Here is a 20,099-nt window from a genome sequence, read left to right as displayed (position 1 = left end):
CAATGAGAATAGACTGAGAATTATAGCTTTGCCAATATCACCAATCGTGATATTGTTCCATTATTGTTGTATATATTAATCTCACCACTGAGAATTATCTATAATTATATAGAAAATAGGAAAAAATAAAATGCTAGGGATGCACGAGGTAATTTTTCTAACTACGAAGTTGGCAATATCATAATAGCCTCTTATGACATTACTTGACCACCTTCAATTTAATTTTGAAGATCAAGTTCAAAGAAGCATTTTCTCCCTATTCAATATTAATTATCTACCCTTTTTTCGAAAAGGCTATTTGATTGATAGAAATTTTAGGTTCTCACGGAAAAATCAAATACATCACATTAATCTTTAGTCCTCGAAGTGGCCCTTTTCCATAAATTCCAGAACTGCTGAAATTACACTTGTGTAAATACAAAGCAACAATTTGCCTGAGTAAACAATACATATTTCCAAAAAGAAGAAGGAAAAAAAATCCTTTGCTCTAAGAGAATCCAAACTGTCAAACGAAGGATTAGACCACCGGCTTCTTAATTCTTTCACTTCTTTTTATTTGATTTCTTTGATTTATACTTTCTTTTCTTCTTTGATAGATTAGACAAACTTGCCAATGGTTGCTGGCTCATTTTCTGCCGCTTTGAAATCACCGGCTCTTCTTCAGTATCTTCGAGTTCTTGGGCATTAATCATAGAATCTTCATCTTCATCAGAACTAAGTATCAGCTCCTCCACAACATCTTCATCAAAAGCTGCCTCCTCTTGGGGCCTCTTTCTCTTCCTTTTCTCTTTCACCTTTTCGGCATGCGAAGTCCTGGGAAGAAGCGACTCAGGTAGGTAAACAAACAAATTTACTAGCACAAGAATCCAAGGCTCAGATAACAAAAACTTTGCACGAATTCAATGAATATGAGTATTAGCTATTCAGAGACAGATAGAGAGAGGATAATACGTGGAATCACTTCCTGGAAGCCAGCCTGAATTAAAGGCGGTGACACCTTCCTCGTTCACAGAATGATCTTGTTCATCATTATCAGTGATCTTACTCCCAAAGATTGATGCACGTTCACCCACAGTTACACTGGAGAAGAAAAACGTAAAATCAATTTCAGTCATGAATGTAATTTAAAGACTAGGCACCTAAATATGATAAGCATTAGGAACCTGGACTGCGTTATGGAGTCATTTCTTTGTTGTGCTCTCTCTCGCAAAACAGTAGCATATTGAGATAACGGGCTAGAACCCTTCATTTTTTCATCCTACAACAAGTGTACAGGCAAGTAAGTTCTTACGAAACATGCATCAAAGAGGAAGTGTACAATCAGTTAAGATACAAAAATATGCAGAAAACTCTTCAACGTGAAAAAAGTGCATTATTCCTGATCCCATACACATATACCAACCCTAAATACATCAAATTTGGATGATCATGTTGATTATGAAAAGCAGCAAAAGGTTATTGTCAGCAGCTTTTTCATTCGGCAGATCAACTTGCACCAGATTATCAAATTCATCTTTTACAGAATTGTTCACTCCACTTGACTTTTCTACATGTAAAATATAAAAACACCCCTACATTTCATTTTAATCACAGTTTGATAGCAAGGGAGTGATAGTGAACTCAATGAAGGATGAATATTTTTGTCTAGCTCAAATTTTTAATCACATTTTTGACACCTAAGCAGTCTATGAGAAACAACCCAATAATATTGGTTAATGGACATGGTTGAATACAGACAAAAGTCCTGAAGGACATAATCAGCTGCTAACTTCTAATGGTAGATTCCAGAAAAAGAAATGACTTTCCCAAGCATGGATAAAGTGTATCTGCTGGTTTGGTTGCTCCACTTATTTATGTAGCCAACAACTGATACAATATACTAATAACCTACTAAAAAGTCATAAAGATTAGATTTATTATAATCTCATCTGATGAAAAATTAAAAAGAGCAAATATGCACAACTAACAGAAATCAATTGTTCTTTTCATCATTAAAATCAAAGATAAACATCAAACCTCAAGTAAAGATGCAGCTCCCGGATCATTGGGAAGAATCGCAACTGACATGCGCTTCTTATTAGTAAATTCACAGTTGGCTTCAATCTGCATGGTAAACAGCATGAACATTAGCTTCCCCTTGAATAGGCTCTTTGCATGTCAAAATAAGAAATGAAACACTGGCATGATAACTGAAAATTGATACCCTCTGGAACAGAAGAAAAAAAATGCCCACTCTGACAGAACTGTACCTGACGAATAAGTTGCCTCATTTCTCGACGGAACCTCTCAACTTTTGTAGATTTGCAGAACTCACGTAACTGAACAGTGGGAACAAAAGACAGCTCAAAAAAGGCTGCAGAATAGCTCCATTGTGCTAAATGCTCAGTGAGTTCTTCAATTACAGAAAAAACACACATCTCTTGAAATGCCCTCGTTTTCAAGGCTGACTTTTTTACCTGTCATAAACAATTCCAGAATATCAAAATTGTTATGTCCAATTTGCACTTGAAATAGAAGCAAAGACAAGCAATCTAAATTTACCCTCAGCATAGTACGGAAATCAACAGCTTCACCAACTCCTCCAGTAGGTGGTCTGTGCAATTCCTTTATCTCTAGCATTTCTAATAGCAAGAGGGAAACAGGAATAAAGGTCCCAGTTGAAGCAGCAATTCTATTTAGCATTTTTATACACCACAACCTGAGAGGAAAATACTGAGCTGTAGGTACTAAACGAGCTGTTGCAGTTATAATTTGAGTAAGTGGGTAAGCAAGGGGCTTAAGATCAGCTTCTGAGCTATATGCACAGATTGCACCAGTCCAAAGCTCAAGACAGTTCATAAATTTCCATCCATAAACCTTTCTAAACAACTCCTTGAAGGATAGCTTAGAATTCTGCAAAACAGACAAGAACCGCTGTCAGCAGATCCAATGAAGAAAACAGCAGTTTCAGTAAAATGTGACACAATCTAAAAAACACACACTTGGAAAGATACTTCAGTCAACATAAAACAATATGCAACATAAAGAAGCAACATAACACATCTTTGAATATACAATATACAATATAAAAGAAGCTAAAGAATCATGTAAACCCCATTTTCTTTGAACCCACGGCACTTTATTCCAAGCAAAAAAGAGAGTTAAGAGAAAAGAAAACATCAGTGACAACAATAATAAATGAACGTCAAGAGTATCCTATCAAAACCTTGATATTGAAGTGCAAAAACCGTCCCATTCCTATAACTTTATGTCCTATATATAAAAACATCATACTTGACCTCAGCTTTGAGTTTCAAAGTTTCTAGATGATATAAAACTAGAAACACATGGAGAAACATTTCTCCTGTAAAAAGCCCCAAGTGATTATGACACTCAATTTGAAAATAGATGCCAGTACCATATAACATTGCCATTCTGTTGATAACAGAGATGTTCATTACTCACCCATATGTGTGCATGGTCTTTCCATTTCTGTCTTCACATAACGATCTGGAGGTATTTTTATAAGCAAATGTATCATTTACCAAATCTTTTGTGTTACTAAGCTAACAGATGCAATACATGGGACCAACCACACACATGTTCAACTCCTGTGTATGAATAATTTGAATGTACAAGATCACTTACATGCCAAACTAAAATAACCTAGTATTCCTTTACAAGACAATCAGTTATACCTTGCATGTGACCTGAAAATAAGTATGTTGACGCAGCACAAACACTTGGTGGGCACAACAGCGTTGTAGAAGGGCTTATATATTGACTATCACCGAATGTAAAATAGCAACTTGAAATAGGCTGGCAGATTATGCTTAAGAAGGTAAAACTGGTTGGTAGTTCTAGGAATCACTCCTAGGAATCTTTAGGCCTCACACCTAAAGTTGGGATGCATCACACAGCCCTAAGGGAGACGTTAAGTCTGCAGGAATATTTTATTAATGACCAAAAACTGCCTTCTCTTTGTGGAGAAGTTGATATATATAGACACTAGGACAAATCCCTTTCCAATCCTAATTAGGATTCCTATCTAGGACAAATCCCTTTTCAATCCTAATTAGGATTCCTAACTAGAATAGAATTATAACTAGAAAGCTAGAAGTCTAAGCTTTCTTATTCCCTATAACAACCAACTCACTAATTACCAAGAATAACTACTAAACAAAAATTACTGTAAACATAAAATTCCTGCAGCTAATTCAAATTACTAAAATACCCCTGCCGACAGAAATCAGAAATTAAACTCCATAGGATTCAGGCCAACTCCCAAGTTGATTCCTTGTCATCAAAAGCATGCCAAATCAATGCTTGGGCATTTGACATATCCTTCCCACGTCTCCTATAAACCTTAGTGGACTTTTGCCACTTATCGCTATCATCTCTCCCCGGCTTGAAAAGACTCGACCCCGACGAGTTAATGGCCTGATACCTCTCATAGAAATCTGGATCCAACTGCTGAAATTCAGACTCGGTAATCCATGTACAATCTGTGCGTGGGCGTCCCCTCTAATGAACAAGAAACTTTTGGTAACCACCCCCTCTAGTGGACACAATTTGGTGGTCAAGAACATTTTTAATTGCTTCACGTAAGCGTGTAGGAGGTGGAAGCGCAGCCTTAGAAGTCCCACCTGCTGAATCGTCTAAATGCCCATTATAAGCAGTCAAATCTTCAATATTGAACACATTGCTAATCCCCATATCATCGGGTAACTCAAGAACATAAGCATTTGAGCTGATTTTCTTGAGAACCTTGAAGGGGCCTGCACTTCTTGAATGTAGCTTCTTGCAGACGCCCTTAGGATACCTCTCTGGCCGAATACGAACCATAACTTCATCCCCTTCTTCAAATTCTGCGAACCTCTTCTTCAAATCCGCACGTGCCTTGTACCTTTCATTGCTGGTAGCAATTCGGCGTCGAACTTCATCATGTATATCCAAAATATGCTTAGAAAAAGCCTCAGCTTCAGCACTTGGACGAGCACTAACTGGTAATGGAAGCAAATCAATTGGTTTGCGAGGATTATTTCCCGTTACAGCCTCAAAAGGACTATAACCAGTTGATCGATTCACTGAACTATTGTAAGCAAATTCTGTCATTGGTAGAATTTGATCCCAATTGGAAACATGATCACCAACCAAACATCGAAGTAGATCACCAAGGCTGCGGTTAACAACTTCTGTCTGACCGTCCGTTTGTGGGTGGAAAGAAGAAGAAAATTTGACTTTAGTGTGCAGCATCTTCCACAAAGTCCGCCAAAAGTAACTCATAAACTTCACATCCCTGTCTGAAACTATAGTCATGGGCAGTCCATGAAGTCTAACTATCTCTTTGATGAAAATCTTAGCGATATGGACAGCATCCGAAGTCTTAGCACATGGGAGGAAGTGAGCCATTTTTGAAAATCTGTCCACAACTACTAGTATAGAATCATAACCTCGCAATGTTCTCGGTAGTCCAAGTACAAAATTCATGCTCAAATCCTGCCACGGTTCATGTGGATGGGTAGTAGCATGTAAAGACCAGTGTTTTTCTTTCGCCCTTTGGCCAATTGACAAATTCGGCATCTACCAACAGTCTTGCCAACATCCCGTCTTATACTTGGCCAATAGAAGCGATCTTGCACCATGGCAATTGTCTTGTAACGTCCAAAGTGTCCAGCAGCACCTCCACCGTGTAATTCCCAATTTAACTCCTCCCTTAGCGAAGTACTAGGAACACAAAGTAGAGTCCCCTTGAAAAGATAGCCATCATGGATGGAAAAACCAGCATATTCTGCTTGTTTACCAGCCATTAAATCCTCATATATGACCTTGAAATCTCTACAATGAGGATAATCTTGCTTAAGTGAATCAAACCCAATTACTTGAACAGCCATAGTAGTGAGGATAAGATGCACACGGCTTAGTGCATCAGCCACCTTATTTTCAACACCTGCCTTGTGTTTGATAACAAAATTGTATTGTTGCAGGAAAGAAACCCATTTGCCATGCCGATGACTCAACTTCTTTTGAGAATTTATATATTTGAGGGCCTCATGATCAGTATATAGGACAAATTCCTTATAAATAAGATAATGATGCCAATGGCGAATAGATTGAATAACAGCGTAGAATTCCTTGTCATAAGTGGAGTATTTCTGCTTTGCCTCATTCAGCTTTTCACTAAAATAAGCTATAGGATGACCTTCTTGACTTAGAACTCCACCAATCCCGACATGAGAAGCATCACATGCGATCTCAAACACCTTAGAAAAATCTGGCAGCCTAAGCACTGGAGCATCGGTCATTCGCTTCTTTAATTCTTCAAAAGCCTTAGCCGTAGTTTTTGTCCATTGAAACTGTCCCTGCTTCATGCAATCAGTGATGGGAGCCATAATAGAGCTAAACCCCCTTATAAATCTCCTATAGAACGAAGCTAGCCCATGGAAACTGCGAACCTCCTTCAAATTAGTAGGAACTGGCCAATCTACTATTGCCTTCACTTTTCCTGGATCAGCAGCTATCCCTTCATTTGAAATGACAAAACCCAAAAATTCCACACTAGGAACCATGAAGGTGCACTTCTTCAAGTTGATGTAGAGTTTTTCTTGACGAAGAACTCTCATTACTTGTTGAAGATGGTTAATGTGCTCCTCTTTGTTCTTGCTGTAAATTAAGATATCATCGAAATAGACAACCACAAAACGGCCAATAAAGGGCTGAAATACCCGCGTCATGAATCTCATAAAGGTGCTGGGAGCATTGGAGAGGCCAAATGGCATCACTAGCCACTCATAGAGACCATCCTTCGTCTTAAAGGCTGTTTTCCACTCATCACCTGGACGAATTCTGATTTGATAGTACCCCTTTCGCAAGTCAAGTTTAGTGTAGATAGTTGACCCAGCCATCATATCAATCATATCATCAAGTCTGGGTATGGGAAACCTGTACTTGATTGTTATCTTGTTGATTGCACGGCTATCTACACATATTCTCCAGGTTCCGTCTTTCTTTGGAGTCAATAAAGCCGGCACTGCACAAGGACTTAGGCTGACTTGAATATGTCCTTTGTCCAAGAGCTCCTCTACTTGTCTCTTAAGTTCAGCAGACTCACTCGGGTTCATGCGATAGGCAGGCAAGTTAGGAAGTTGAGAGCCTGGTATCAAATCTATTGCATGCTGGATATCACGCATAGGTGGTAGTCCATGAGGCAAATCTTCAGGAGCTACATCAGAAAAATCAGACAGCAATTTGACAATTTCTGGAGGCACTTCTTCAGAGTTGACAACTGCAGAAATTTTCACCTCTCTGAAGACTAATACCATAATAACTCCTTGCTCCCTGCTCTCCCTTTCAAATTGCTTCTTGCTCAAAATCTGAAGAGGTTTCTTCCTTGTCTCGATCACTTCATTAACTCCTGGCTTCTCTTGTTTGGTTGGTTTCTTCTCATGAAACTTCTTCATAGTTTCAGCACTCATAGGCTTTAAGACAATCTGCTGGTCATTAAACTTGAATGAGTAAGTATTTGACTTTCCATTGTTTTTGTCCCCAGATCTGGGCTCACCGTTGCCTCCAGATTCAGGGATTTGCTGTTGCTCGGTATTAAAGATTTTGTCTTCTAACACAGCAACCCTCCCTAAGAGAAGATTAATGATGTTATCCCGTTCCTTGTCTGTGTATCGACCTCTAAAATTCAACCCACTTCTTGTCGTCAAGGGAAAGCCTTGCTCTGATTACCAAAATTGACGCAGCACAAACACTTGGTGGGCACAACAGCATTGTAGAAGGGCTTATATATTGAGTATCACCGAACGTAAAATAGCAACTTGAAATAGGCTGGCAGATTATGCTTAAGAAGGTAAAACTGGTTGGTAGTTCTAGGAATCACTCCTAGGAATCTTTAGGCCTCACACCTAAAGTTGGGATGCATCACACAGCCCTAAGGGAGACGTTAAGTCTGCAGGAATATTTTATTAATGACCAAAAACTGCCTTCTCTTTGTGGAGAAGTTGATATTTATAGACACTAGGACAAATCCCTTTCCAATCCTAATTAGGATTCCTATCTAGGACAAATCCCTTTTCAATCCTAATTAGGATTCCTAACTAGAATAGAATTATAACTAGAAAGCTAGAAGGCTAAGATTTCTTATTCCCTATAACAACCAACTTACTAATTACCAAGAATAACTACTAAACAAAAATTACTGTAAACATAAAATTCCTGCAGCTAATTCAAATTACTAAAATACCCCTGCCGACAGAAATCAGAAATTAAACTCCATAGGATTCAGGCCAACTCCCAAGTTGATTCCTTGTCATCAAAAGCATGCCAAATCAATGCTTGGGCATTTGACATATCCTTCCCACGTCTCCTATAAACCTTAGTGGACTTTTGCCACTTATCGCTATCATATGTTCTGTGCAACTATAAAATAGAGTAAAGACAAAGTTAAAGGCAAACATTCCTACATTACAGGAACTCAGAATCACCATTATTATTATTCTTATAATTACCATCATTTCCTTAAAAGGTTGAAGGAATTAAGAATTTCTTCCGACGAGATATCTGTAGATAATATGAGAAAGAACCATTACCTTCTTTGTCCTAGTAGTAGTTTCGCGCAAAATCATCGCTAACTGACGAATGAAAATGAAAGCATGTTGATATGCAGCTCCAAGATCCACTCTAAGTAGTTCAGTGAAACAATTACCAAGAAACTGAATATGCTGCAGCTTTGTTGCTGTAAAGGATTGACAATTCAAAACATAAGCTTTGTACATTCCTTTGAAGCAGTCATCGATGCAACCTGAACCAAACTGTAGACATAAATCTCTCAAAAATAAAAGAGAAACAACTGGCAGTGCACCTCCCCCGCTGCCCCAAAAGTGAAGAACCACCTGAAAACATCAGAATGTGTTATTTGATAACCACCTAACTTTGTAATGGTGATCACCTATGTAAAAGAATCAGCTAGCAGAATAGACAGTTTAAAATAATTTCCCTCCATCCCTTATTTTACAGCTAACTTTGTAATGGTGATCACCTATGTAAAAGAATCAGCTACTAGCAGAATAGACAGATTAAAATAATTTCCCTCCACCCCCTTCTTTTACTCTTTCTGATTTTTCTTATTTTCTTTTATCAATTTATCATTCATTATAAAGTACAATTCCGCCACCCACCTACCCACCACCCCCCAAACAAAAAAAAATGAAAAAAGAAACATCAAGTCAGTTTATTGCAAGCTAAACATAGAAAGAATGTCAACCAAAATGCACTTAAAGGAATCTTCATGACCTGTATACATTAGATAGGCCTCCAATAGTTTAATATTGTGCATTTGAGCTAGAAGAAAACAATAGATTAATTCAAGTATCAAAATTCTAAGGACTTGTGTTAATAAATTCTTTTCTCTTTCATCAGAATATGAGTGCAAAATGAACCACAGAAAGTTGCTCCAACTATATCAACAGTCCTAATACAACCAAAGAGGGTAAAATCCAGACTTAAAGACTTTTGATTTATTTTTGTTCTCTATACATTAAAATAAATCAAAATCTTAAGTCCTCAGGATATCTTTACAGTTTGAGTTGCCCTGTCTTAGTAAAAATTCAAGAACTATGATAAATGCTTATCAACTCAGTAGTTTGCAGGAAGAGAATACCAATCATCATACAATGAGGCAGAAATAGCCCCAACTAGGAAATTTCACGATCCCAACACAGTTAGTCAGCCTATGAAATTCTGACCCTTTTGGGGACCATATATTGGCTACTTGTGCAATTTGACTACCTCAAGCTTGTTTAGAATAGCAGTTAATTTGCATGACAAGGGCTCCTCTAAACAAGTAATTAACAGAACTTATTCTAATTAAGTGGATTATCTAATGTCTTTACTTTTTGAGGGAAGCAAGCAACTAATGACAAATAAAAATGTATATATCCACTATGAAACATGATGGAGCTCACTGTACAAGAGAAATAATATGCAGAATCGACATTCTAATTCACAATATCATGTGAAACTAGTCTTCTGGAGGAATAATTCCACATTTTTAGGTGTGATTCCTTCTGATCCAAAGGCGTGATTTTTTAGGTTTCTATGAATTTTGCTTGCATTGCTCTATTGCTTTCTCTAAGTCATATTTCTAAACCTCAAGGAAACCAACCATATGACGAAATATTACCAGCAAACGCGCAAAATCTCACCTTACAACATATCATACCAAAATTTTGATACTGAATGCAAAGTAAAAAGGCAAAAGTATTTCAACTAAGTACATACCTTTACATACTTCCTTAAAAGAGCAGGATATGCAGCCAAAAATATAGATGAATATCTTAGCCTTCGCAATGTAAAGGATATCATTTTTGTGTCTGTCATTTGGTTCAAAACATGTAGAGAATTTCCAAGATATGATTTCACCAAATGGTTATAGTTTTTCCACAGTCTAGTACTCATCAGATCCAATAAGGTCTCCTTCTTTCCCCCAGAAGGGGGTAATTTTAACAATCCTCGAAGAATTCCATCCATTTCACTTAAAACAAATAGCATGATTTTGTTGAAGACACTGCTAGACATTATACTTAGCTGATTCGCATTATCATCACCACTATCATCACCATAGTGGCAAGCAGTGCGATATGCTTTCATAAGGGCACGCACTGCACCTAAACTTGTGTTCTCTTGAATGGATTTGCACCAAGAATCAACCATTGCAGTGGTAATGACATTTTTAGAGGATTTAGCTTCTACAGCTACACTAGGAACATGTTTCATAAGGTATTCATCTGTTTCTGCATCTTCTTCTATATCCTCACTATCAACATCAGTTTCAGCCTCATCCTGCAAAGGATTGTTGAAGATTGTGATAATCTCATTTCAATTAACAGAGAAAAATACAAATATAGAAAACCTTCAGGCTCACATCCACATCTTCATCATTAAAATCCAAAAGCTCCTTATCATGTTCTTTCAAGAACTCATAGAACTCCGGATCCTGCAAAGAAGCACTGTAAACATATCAAATAAAACAATTGATGCATGATGGATTAGTCCAAACAGCAATTCTAGCTCCAATAACTTAGAATCCCCAACTCCAACTTGTCTACACAAGGAAGCAAATTTGTTGATAAAGAAAGTGCATAAAGGGGAATGATTTCAACAGACATTTTTCACCTTCCTACACATGTTCCAGTAGGCTTAAAATTCCCATCAACATTTTGGTATGGGCAAATGAGCAGATTGAGATGGTGGGTTTTTATTCTGTTAAGCTAACGAATAAGTGAGAGGCACAGTGTGAGGAGCTATAAGTGAAATGTGAAAATCATTTCTCTATGTAAATGCTCCTTTACCATGAACAATAGAAATATATTCATCAGGTTTGTTATGGATGAAAGGGATATCATAATTTAGATGATAATAAAAACTAAATTTCCAATTGAATGACTTTTCAACACCCTCAAAGGCACTTACATCCATTTCTCTCCTTAACACTGACATGAAGAGTAAAGAAGCCAACTTAAACAACATCCTTATTCTCCTTTCTGCCATAGCATCTAATCTTGTTAAGATCACTACAGTTGTCACTACATTTCATATAGCATTTGCAGATTGAAGAAACCTAAAAGAAGCTCCAATTCTAATGGGCTATATCACAATTTAACAAAAGATACTGATGCACTCTCCTGCCACATTTTACAGGTATGGGAAAGTGACAACATTTATTTCTGCGCCTAAATATGTCATTGGTTATATACCCTCCCAAGCTCGGGTCAGCTGAAAAGGGCCAAGTTTCATTAGTATTAACTCCCCAAGTAGGCCTTCCAAGTGAAAGCTATGTCATCACTTCCCAACCAGTTTTCACAAAGAGCCTTTAATGAGAATATTACCTTAAGATTAATGCTCCATTTCTCTTCATTTTAGCAAATTTGGTAACTATACAACTGTCATTGGAGTGAATGACAGATAACACTTGCCAACCCTGCAAATTTCTTCGAACTGGCAGATTCCAGGTCACAGTAGACAAATAGGCGATTGATACATAAGTTTCTTTTCAAGTTAAAATGGAATAAACCACTGGATTTATGCAACAAGGTGCAATAAGCCAACTCTAAGGTATGGGACTTGGATCCCAGATTGGAAGTATGGGATTATGCGCTCTCCCTCAACAATTGTTTAGCTTTTAAGGTGTGTCCTCCCAGGGTTCAAGTCGCAAGGATCCTCAAAACGTCAAGGTTCCTTCCAAGATCGCATTACAAGCCCCTCAACATTTCTAATGAACTCTGGCTTCAAACACTTGTCCACCTGAATACTCCATAGAGTTCTTCCACTTCTTTAGTTTTCCTATCTTCTTCCACTTGACAATATTTTACATCTTCTATGGTCCTAGAAGGCAGCTCTTGTTCTTTGCAATCCTCCACTTCCAATAACCATTAGCCTGACAAATTTAAATCAAGAGCACTGACATCTCCTCACTCTATTCCCCCTGACCCCCAGGTCATGCTTTACGGCCTACAGAAGCTACTATTTTGCCATATTAGCAAGTAAAGCATCCTATCCCCTATAAGATTTCCGAAACCCTTCTAATAAATGTGCTACAAATAGCTGGTATAATGAATGTAAACTCACCCATTTCACCAAGATATAGAATGTGATATCTTATCATCTAAATAGAGAGTAAGAAAGGATTTCCAATTCCATAGTCTCTGGCTTAATATATGCAACAACCAAGGGAATTGGCATCACATACAGATGCTGGAATCAACCCTGCATATGACTCCTACATGCATGTCCGTCGTGTTCATGTAAAAAGAAAGAAAAAGCAATATGACTTGTGTAAAAAAAACAAAAATAGGAAAAAAAAAATAACCCCAAAGGTTTTTCGTTTTGTTGTTTTCATATCTTTCTATGCTCCAAGCAAGCACATTTACAAGAAAACCTTAAAATAAACATCTTACCACCCAATTCTCCATCTTTAGTGATTCAATGACAACCACTTAGAATTCTGAAAAATAAATGTTGCAATAATACTAGGAAAATCCCATTTTTCTTATATTTTCAACCATTTCCTTTCTCCTTTTTTCAGTTTTAATACTTCCACTCAGATAATTGACAACGTATCCAATTGGGATTCTTTAACATATGAGATAAAGTCATCCTAAGATCAATTCACCACACATTCGCAGTTGCTTATATAATCGTAAACAAAATAGGACCTTTTCCTGGAGCCTCTGCAATTGCTGCATATGCTCATTAGCTATCTTCTTTTTTGACATGGTCTTCCTCTCTAGCTCTTCATCATTGCTGAGGGCCTCATTTTCGGATATCTTGGCTGCACCAGAAAATTCAAATTTCCAAAATCAAACTTCAATTAAAAAAAATGGAATGTTTTGAACAACAAAATTCAAAACCCACAACCCCAGTTGAATTATAGCACAAATTAATCGAAACCCAGATAAAACAAACCAGAGCCATAAACTGGATTTGTATATAAATAAATGCAAGTGAGCTTAGGGATGAAAATAGGTGGATAATATATGATCTTGCTATTTCCACTATACACCAGCTCCTGCACTTTCCCATATCAAGACTACAAAAGAGTTCAATTACAGTACAGGATAATTGATAAGGCAAATTGTTGTACCCGAAATCCACAGGAGGTTCCAAACTCAACAATGTGTGTGTAGATACAGTATTATATCTTCACAAGTAAAACAAAATACTAAATCGAGGAAACAAGTAAACAAAATACAAAATCAAGGAAACAAGTAAACAAACTACAAAATCCAGGTAACAAGTAGGTCAAACAACCGTCCTTTAGGCTCCTGAAGTTAAAAGAGAGCAACTATTGCCAATACATGACATCTAGCTGTGCAACAACTTCCTTAATGTCTTGGCACATAGTGAAAGCACGTAGGCAATCTATGATAACAGCAAGTATGGCAAAACAAATTTAACCACAGCATAATTGATGGTGTAGACACTTTGGCCAAAAGGACCTGAGAAAGAAAAAAGGTGACCAAACACATGAATGAGGCCTCAAAATTACAAGGGCAAAAGTTCTCATAAGACACCGTGCAAAGTGAGATCTCTTACAAATGCTACCAACAATCAATCTCTCAAAATTACATCAAATGCCACTAACGGGCAAAGAAGTTTAGGCAATTGCCAATTAGAAGAAAACACAAACTATGTAGCAGGATAATACACACAACTTTCGAGTACACTGGATTACAGTGAGGGATAACAAAATCTGAAAATCACAATTCCATTTGTCAAGCTAAACATTAGATTGGTAACAGGACCCATTCATCACAAGATAAGTCATTGAATGATTTACCAACGGCATACATGTTAATATGCATCCAAAAATAACATATTAATCGCAAAAGAAATGAACAATCGAGCATAAAACATATGCAAGCTAGTAAGCGGCCATTTGCTTTCCAAGAGAATAAAAGCTCCCATATTAAGTTTGAAATGATGTTCTCGTTGCAACCAATAAATGAGATGAATAAGCACAATAGGCAATCAAATTCTCAGCAATGACACAGAAATCTGGACAGACAAAGAGTAAATAGCAACTTGAGAGTGGAAAAGCTAGAACAAAAGGACCCAGATCTATAATCCGGTTTACAGTTTGAAAACCTGTTCCAGATCCCTAACACAGATACGGCCTCATCTAGGATAATATGCTCTTTAATTCACTTCTTGTCCAAGGAAAAGAATTTCCTGGTTCTACTATCGAACCGCTGAAAAGCAGCAGGATGCCAGACAAAACCAGGGGTTGAGGCAGCCAAAAAGAAAATAAAAGTTGCCTGGTAAAAATTGATCAAACATCATGAATGAGTTATTATATGCACTTAAGGTACTATTAACCTAATATACATCACCTTTAAACACAGAGACATCTATTATCTTCATGTGATCAGACCCAAAACCTAAATCTATTTTCCCATTCACCTCTTTAGAGCACCCCGTGACCAAACCAACCAGAGGAAAAAAATGGAAAAAAGACTGGGAATCCTATCCGCTCTTCAATTACTCTCAGTCAATCTCCCAACCTCCACATGATTTCTCAGTCCAACTGCTCAGCGGCTGCCACTGAGTCATATTCAGTAACACCAACACCAGCAATGATTTTTCACAACAAACTCGCTTTGATCTCCTGTCTATAATCCCCAACCTGAACCCTCCAAATCTTCCTGTGTCTTCTCTGTCAGTCTGTATGTACCTCTAAAATGAGCATAAATACAATCAAGAACCAGACTTGTAGGACAACCTGCCATACCAAACCACATATAGCATGCCAAAAAAAAAAACAGTTGTTGCAAATTAATGCATTGAAGTCCCATAGTCTTTCAATTATTTGGAAGAAAATTAAGACAGTAGTGAGATATTGGCCAATCTCCATGTGTCCTACACCACATATGATTTTCCCGTAATTTAATGCCTGGGATGAGTTTAATGCGATGCATGCTAATAAGAAAGCCACATTCGAACTTCAGATGTCTACAAGCTAATTTTGTCAAAGAGCAAGCTAAAGTTTCTTTCTGAGTAAGTTACAAAGTCATGATTCCAGGTACACAAAGATTCAATGAATAAGTAGACAATGGGATATAAAAACTTTGACATCATAAAGCATTCAAGTTTCCCACTAAAGGAAGACAAGCTCAAGTCCAGCATGTAGATATTGACTTGATCCAGATGTAAGCACATCAAAGTAAGCACAAAATCCAGCATGTAGATATTGACTTGATCGAACAACACAATTCCATTGAAGTAAATCTTCCAAAGACAGTCAAACATCAAAGGTCTGCCCAAATTTACATATAATATCTCTCCAGATAGCAAAGCAAGATATGATGTTTTACTCAGTATGTGCTCAAAAACCCATTCTTATCACAAGTACCATATAGAGAAAGAGGTAAAGCATCAGTCCAAATCATCATCTTAACAGGAAAAAGAAAAAACTGCTTAACAGATACAAAAGAGGGCAGGAGGTGGACAAGGAAAAGAGAAGAAAGAGAAAATACACGTAAATCAACTTGCCCCAATTCTACATGAAAGTACTAGTTGGAAAACAATATATAATAAGCCAATTTAAGTGAGCTACCAGAACATAATTGTCCAATATGTTACCACTCGCTGCTCTAAGGCTTAAAAAGGCCATAACCATTGCAAGGTCCAACTAGGCCTGTACATACCCTATCTTACAATAAAATAAAATAAAAAAAGTTGCATTTGCATCATGCAAACCAACCAATCTGTGCACATCTAAATCAAGATTTATAGCAAAGCATGTAGGAAGCCAGCCTATTCAAAACTTAAAACAAAAATGACAAAAAGCAGCAAAATCCAGAGAAATTCCTAGCCAAATAGCTCTACCCCTAAAGTAACAACAACAAAGAAAACAATGCAAAATAATGACAGCATCAGAATGATTAATATGTCACACTTGATAGCTGTTACCAAGTTGAATAGATGGCTGGTAATTCATTTACAAACCCAGCACCATTCTCATTCACTAATGGCTATTGCCTTATTATAAAACCAGTGACCTGTATCCAAATTTAGTGTTGATCGCTTAGCCAAATTCCACTGCATACTCTGCATTTTCCAGCATCAGAAAGATTAAGATGTCACACTCAATAGCTGTTACCAAGTTGAATAGATGGCTGGTAATTCATTTACCAACCAAACACCATACTCATTCACTAATGGCTATTGACTTGTTATAAAAACGGTGACCTATATCCATATTTAGTGTCAATCACTTAGCCAAATTCCATTGCATAAACTCTGAATTTTCCAAGGAGATTTTGACAATAATCAACTTAGTTATATGGGAGACGGCAGACAGAGTTCATCAACTGATCAACTTTGAAGTTATATAACCGAGCAAGTGGCTAGTTCAAATTACTCGTTACCCAGCCAATTCCACTCACAGATCGATATAGGTTAAACAAGTATTCCTGTATCAAAACTTCAAATACCCAAATCATTAGTCAAACACCAAAATTTAACTTAGTGACAGGATGCATAATTCTTGGGCTTGCAGCTTATACACATCAGCAAAACATAATACTGCATTTTAATATTTAGTTTAAGTGAGTTAAGATTAGAACCTGAAAAACTTTGTGCATGGCTTCGATTTGCTTCCTATACCAGATGAAAAGGACTCCGTTTCTGTTACAGCAAATTATCGTTTTTCAAAGTTAAACTTCCAATGAGTTATTAATCTTAAAATTTTGAGATATATCTCAAACTCTGAATAACATTTCTGGTCATCATAACTACACCGTACTTGCATTATTCATAGTAAAGATGTACATGATTAATTAGCTAATGTAAAAAACCATTGATAATTAGATTATGCTCCTTATGTTTCAAACAGGCCCTTTCAATATTCTTGAAGGATCCTTTTACACATCGACTTGAACCTTAAGACTTAAATTATTAAGTTTACTTGAACATCATTTCTATGTTCATTTTGAAGGCAAAGAGAAAAACTAGTATTCTGCATTCCAAATTCTTCATGAAATGTAATCAAAATAATAATATATTGATTGAAAAATGCATATGTGATGCATGCAAATAATGTATTGCAAATAATGCCAATCCAAGCACACTCAATATTTTCTTATATAAGCTTAACTAAAGGGGGAGAGAAGTGTACAGCCATAAACACAGCTATATTCTCCTATATAACATGAATTTCTTTTTCTTCTTAGCTTTTTCACTTCAATGTATGGCAAGTAACAAACACCCTAAAGAACTCACACAAAATAATGGAGGATATTATTTTCCTTCAACTACAAAGTAGCATATAGGCACAAAAACTTGTATTGTTTTCCTTTAATCAGAAATTTGAAGCAAAATTCTTCCATTACGTTTGCTGAGTTTTATGTATACCAAGTCTTTTTGGTATTTGCTCTACTCCGACAACAGGACTCATCAAAAATTGCAGATAAGCTCTTTCCTGTTTTCATACTAAGTATCTGACAACACAAAACCCCAAAAAATAAAACGTATAGTAAAAAGAATAAAACTTTACATGCTTTCTTACACCTGAAACAGAAATAAAGAGATTAACCCAATCCATCTTATCAAATATTCCAAGACTTGAATCTTTCAAAATGGCAAAGAATCTTATTCTTGGAGAGCAAACCAATTTACCATTAATTGGGGAACTTTATGTTTTTAAGAAAAAAGGTAAAAGAGAGAAAAAACAAGACGCGGACTACAGTCTAAAACTCGAATAGGTAATCCACACAAAAGTTAGAAAAAAGAAAAAAAGGAAAAAAAAAAACCTAGGAACAAAGACGGTATAAATGTACTCCCAAAAACCGACTTCAAGGGTTTACACCGCAGAGATTTTGTTGCAATTCCACAAAAATCTCAAAAAAAAACAATGACATGCTTAAAAATATAACACGCATACACATGCATCTAGAGAGTAAAAGAAACCAAAAATAAAACCTAGATTCGACAATCAATAATATATACAAAGCAAAGTACAAGTTTAAGGAAGACAGAACAAGGAAACAACCAAACCTTGTTTCGATATCTTAATGCCGCCATTGCCGTTGGTGGCTGCGCCGCCGTCGGGCCTTCCTCTTTTCCGAGCGCCTCCAAACTCCATAATATTCCAAAAACGAACCTTTTAGCAAAGAATTTCACTGTTTCGAGGAATTCTCAAATGGAAAACCCTTGAAATTCGCAAGCAGAAAAAGCCCTATTTTTGCCTAGGGTTCGAAGCAGAAGAGGATAGAGAGGGACCACGGGCAGGTGTGCAACCGTTCCTAGAGGATAGAGAGGGACCTAGGGACTCAAGCCTGCGTTCGTCTGCCTTGCAATGCTTTTCATTTTTCATTTTTCATTTTTCATTTTTCATTTTTCATTTTTCATTTTTCATTTTTTTTTGGCAAGCCTGTTTGGATAGCCTTGGATTGATAGTTTTCACAGAAAATTTTTTATATTTTTCATGAATATATTTTTTAATTATTTTTTATCTCATATATATTAAATCGTTATATCACTTTTTTTATAAAAACTTCTAAAAATAATAATTCAAATATGATATTTTCTTGCATTATAAATATATTTTTTAATTCAATTTTTTATATTTCTAATTATCATTTTATTTTACACATAACATATCACAAAAAGTGATACAATAATTATTTCAAATAATATCTCAAATAGTACCCAGATTCAAATACATGCATTGGAAATTGAGGAAGAGGAAGAGTCGGTTATTTTTTATGGGTTATTTTTTTTGGGTTTTGGGGGGAGGGAGGGCGTTTGAGATTTTGACAATATAGGGTAAATGTGATAGAACTTCATAATTTCTGTTTTTTGATTTTTTATTCACAAATCACAAATATGATTTGTGAATAAAAAATCAAAAAACAGAAATTATGAAGTTCTATCACATTATGTGATTTGTGAATAAAAAATCAAAAAACAGAAATTATGAAGTTCTATCACATTTGCCGGTTTGTATGTATGTATGTATGTATATATTTGATATTTAGAAGGTCACATTTATAAAGAGAATAAGCTCAGCCTTTTTTTGTTTTTTAAATTTTTGTCTAACAGGAAAGGAATAAGATTCGAGAAGGGCACGGGGGAAGGGATACTTGAATCCTAAAATTTCTAAATCCCAAGATTTCAACCTTAACTGTTAGCCCAAGACAATGTAAACTCATCCCATGCTAATGTGAAAACATATTACAATGCATTAGCCAACTACAATGATTCGTACAAATCACCTAAACGGCACTTTAGTTGATAGTAGAACTCAATAAGTAGGAGTGTGCAAAATCGAAAAGTTCCAATATACCAATCGAATTCAAATTGAATTTGAAATTTTCGAAATCGATAATTTGGAATTTCCAATTCGAATTATGCAAATTTGGTTCATATTCGGTAACGGAGTTTTTGAAATCGAAATTTTCGATTTCGAATTATATTCGGTAACGGAGTTTTGAAATCGGAATTTTCGATTTTGAATTCATAATTCGAAATTGGAAATAGAAATCGAAATTTTTTATTTTGATTTCGTTTTATAATATATATTTATATATATAACAATATTTATTTATAATATATGT

At 36.2% G+C, this 20,099-nt stretch overlaps 1 protein-coding gene across 4 annotated transcripts; it reads right to left on the bottom strand.

Moving 5' to 3' along the window:
• Window positions 1-353: 353 nt before the first annotated feature.
• On the bottom strand, window positions 354-18,878 carry LOC113705645 (nucleolar complex-associated protein 2-like). 4 transcript variants are annotated; one of them, XM_072054111.1, is made up of 12 exons: window positions 18,538-18,878; window positions 17,109-17,169; window positions 13,197-13,312; window positions 10,907-10,991; window positions 10,264-10,824; window positions 8,574-8,876; window positions 2,542-2,892; window positions 2,250-2,456; window positions 2,017-2,103; window positions 1,164-1,258; window positions 952-1,080; window positions 354-813 (listed from the first exon to the last, which is right to left on the bottom strand). In XM_072054111.1, exons 3-12 carry the CDS (start codon window positions 13,232-13,234, stop codon window positions 543-545), a joined length of 2,127 nt encoding a protein of 708 aa, XP_071910212.1. In that variant the 5' UTR covers window positions 13,235-13,312; window positions 17,109-17,169; window positions 18,538-18,878; the 3' UTR covers window positions 354-542. The 4 variants fall into 4 exon arrangements, with proteins under 4 accessions (XP_071910212.1, XP_071910170.1, XP_071910193.1 ...); XM_072054069.1 differs by having other exon boundaries at window positions 10,907-10,978; XM_072054092.1 differs by lacking the exon at window positions 17,109-17,169.
• Window positions 18,879-20,099: the final 1,221 nt, after the last annotated feature.

The sequence above is a fragment of the Coffea arabica genome, chromosome 1c, assembly GCF_036785885.1.
Source record: "Coffea arabica cultivar ET-39 chromosome 1c, Coffea Arabica ET-39 HiFi, whole genome shotgun sequence".
Taxonomy (NCBI): domain Eukaryota; kingdom Viridiplantae; phylum Streptophyta; class Magnoliopsida; order Gentianales; family Rubiaceae; genus Coffea; species Coffea arabica.
Note: the sequence above shows the minus strand (reverse complement) of the source record. Positions and strands in the feature narration are given on the sequence as shown.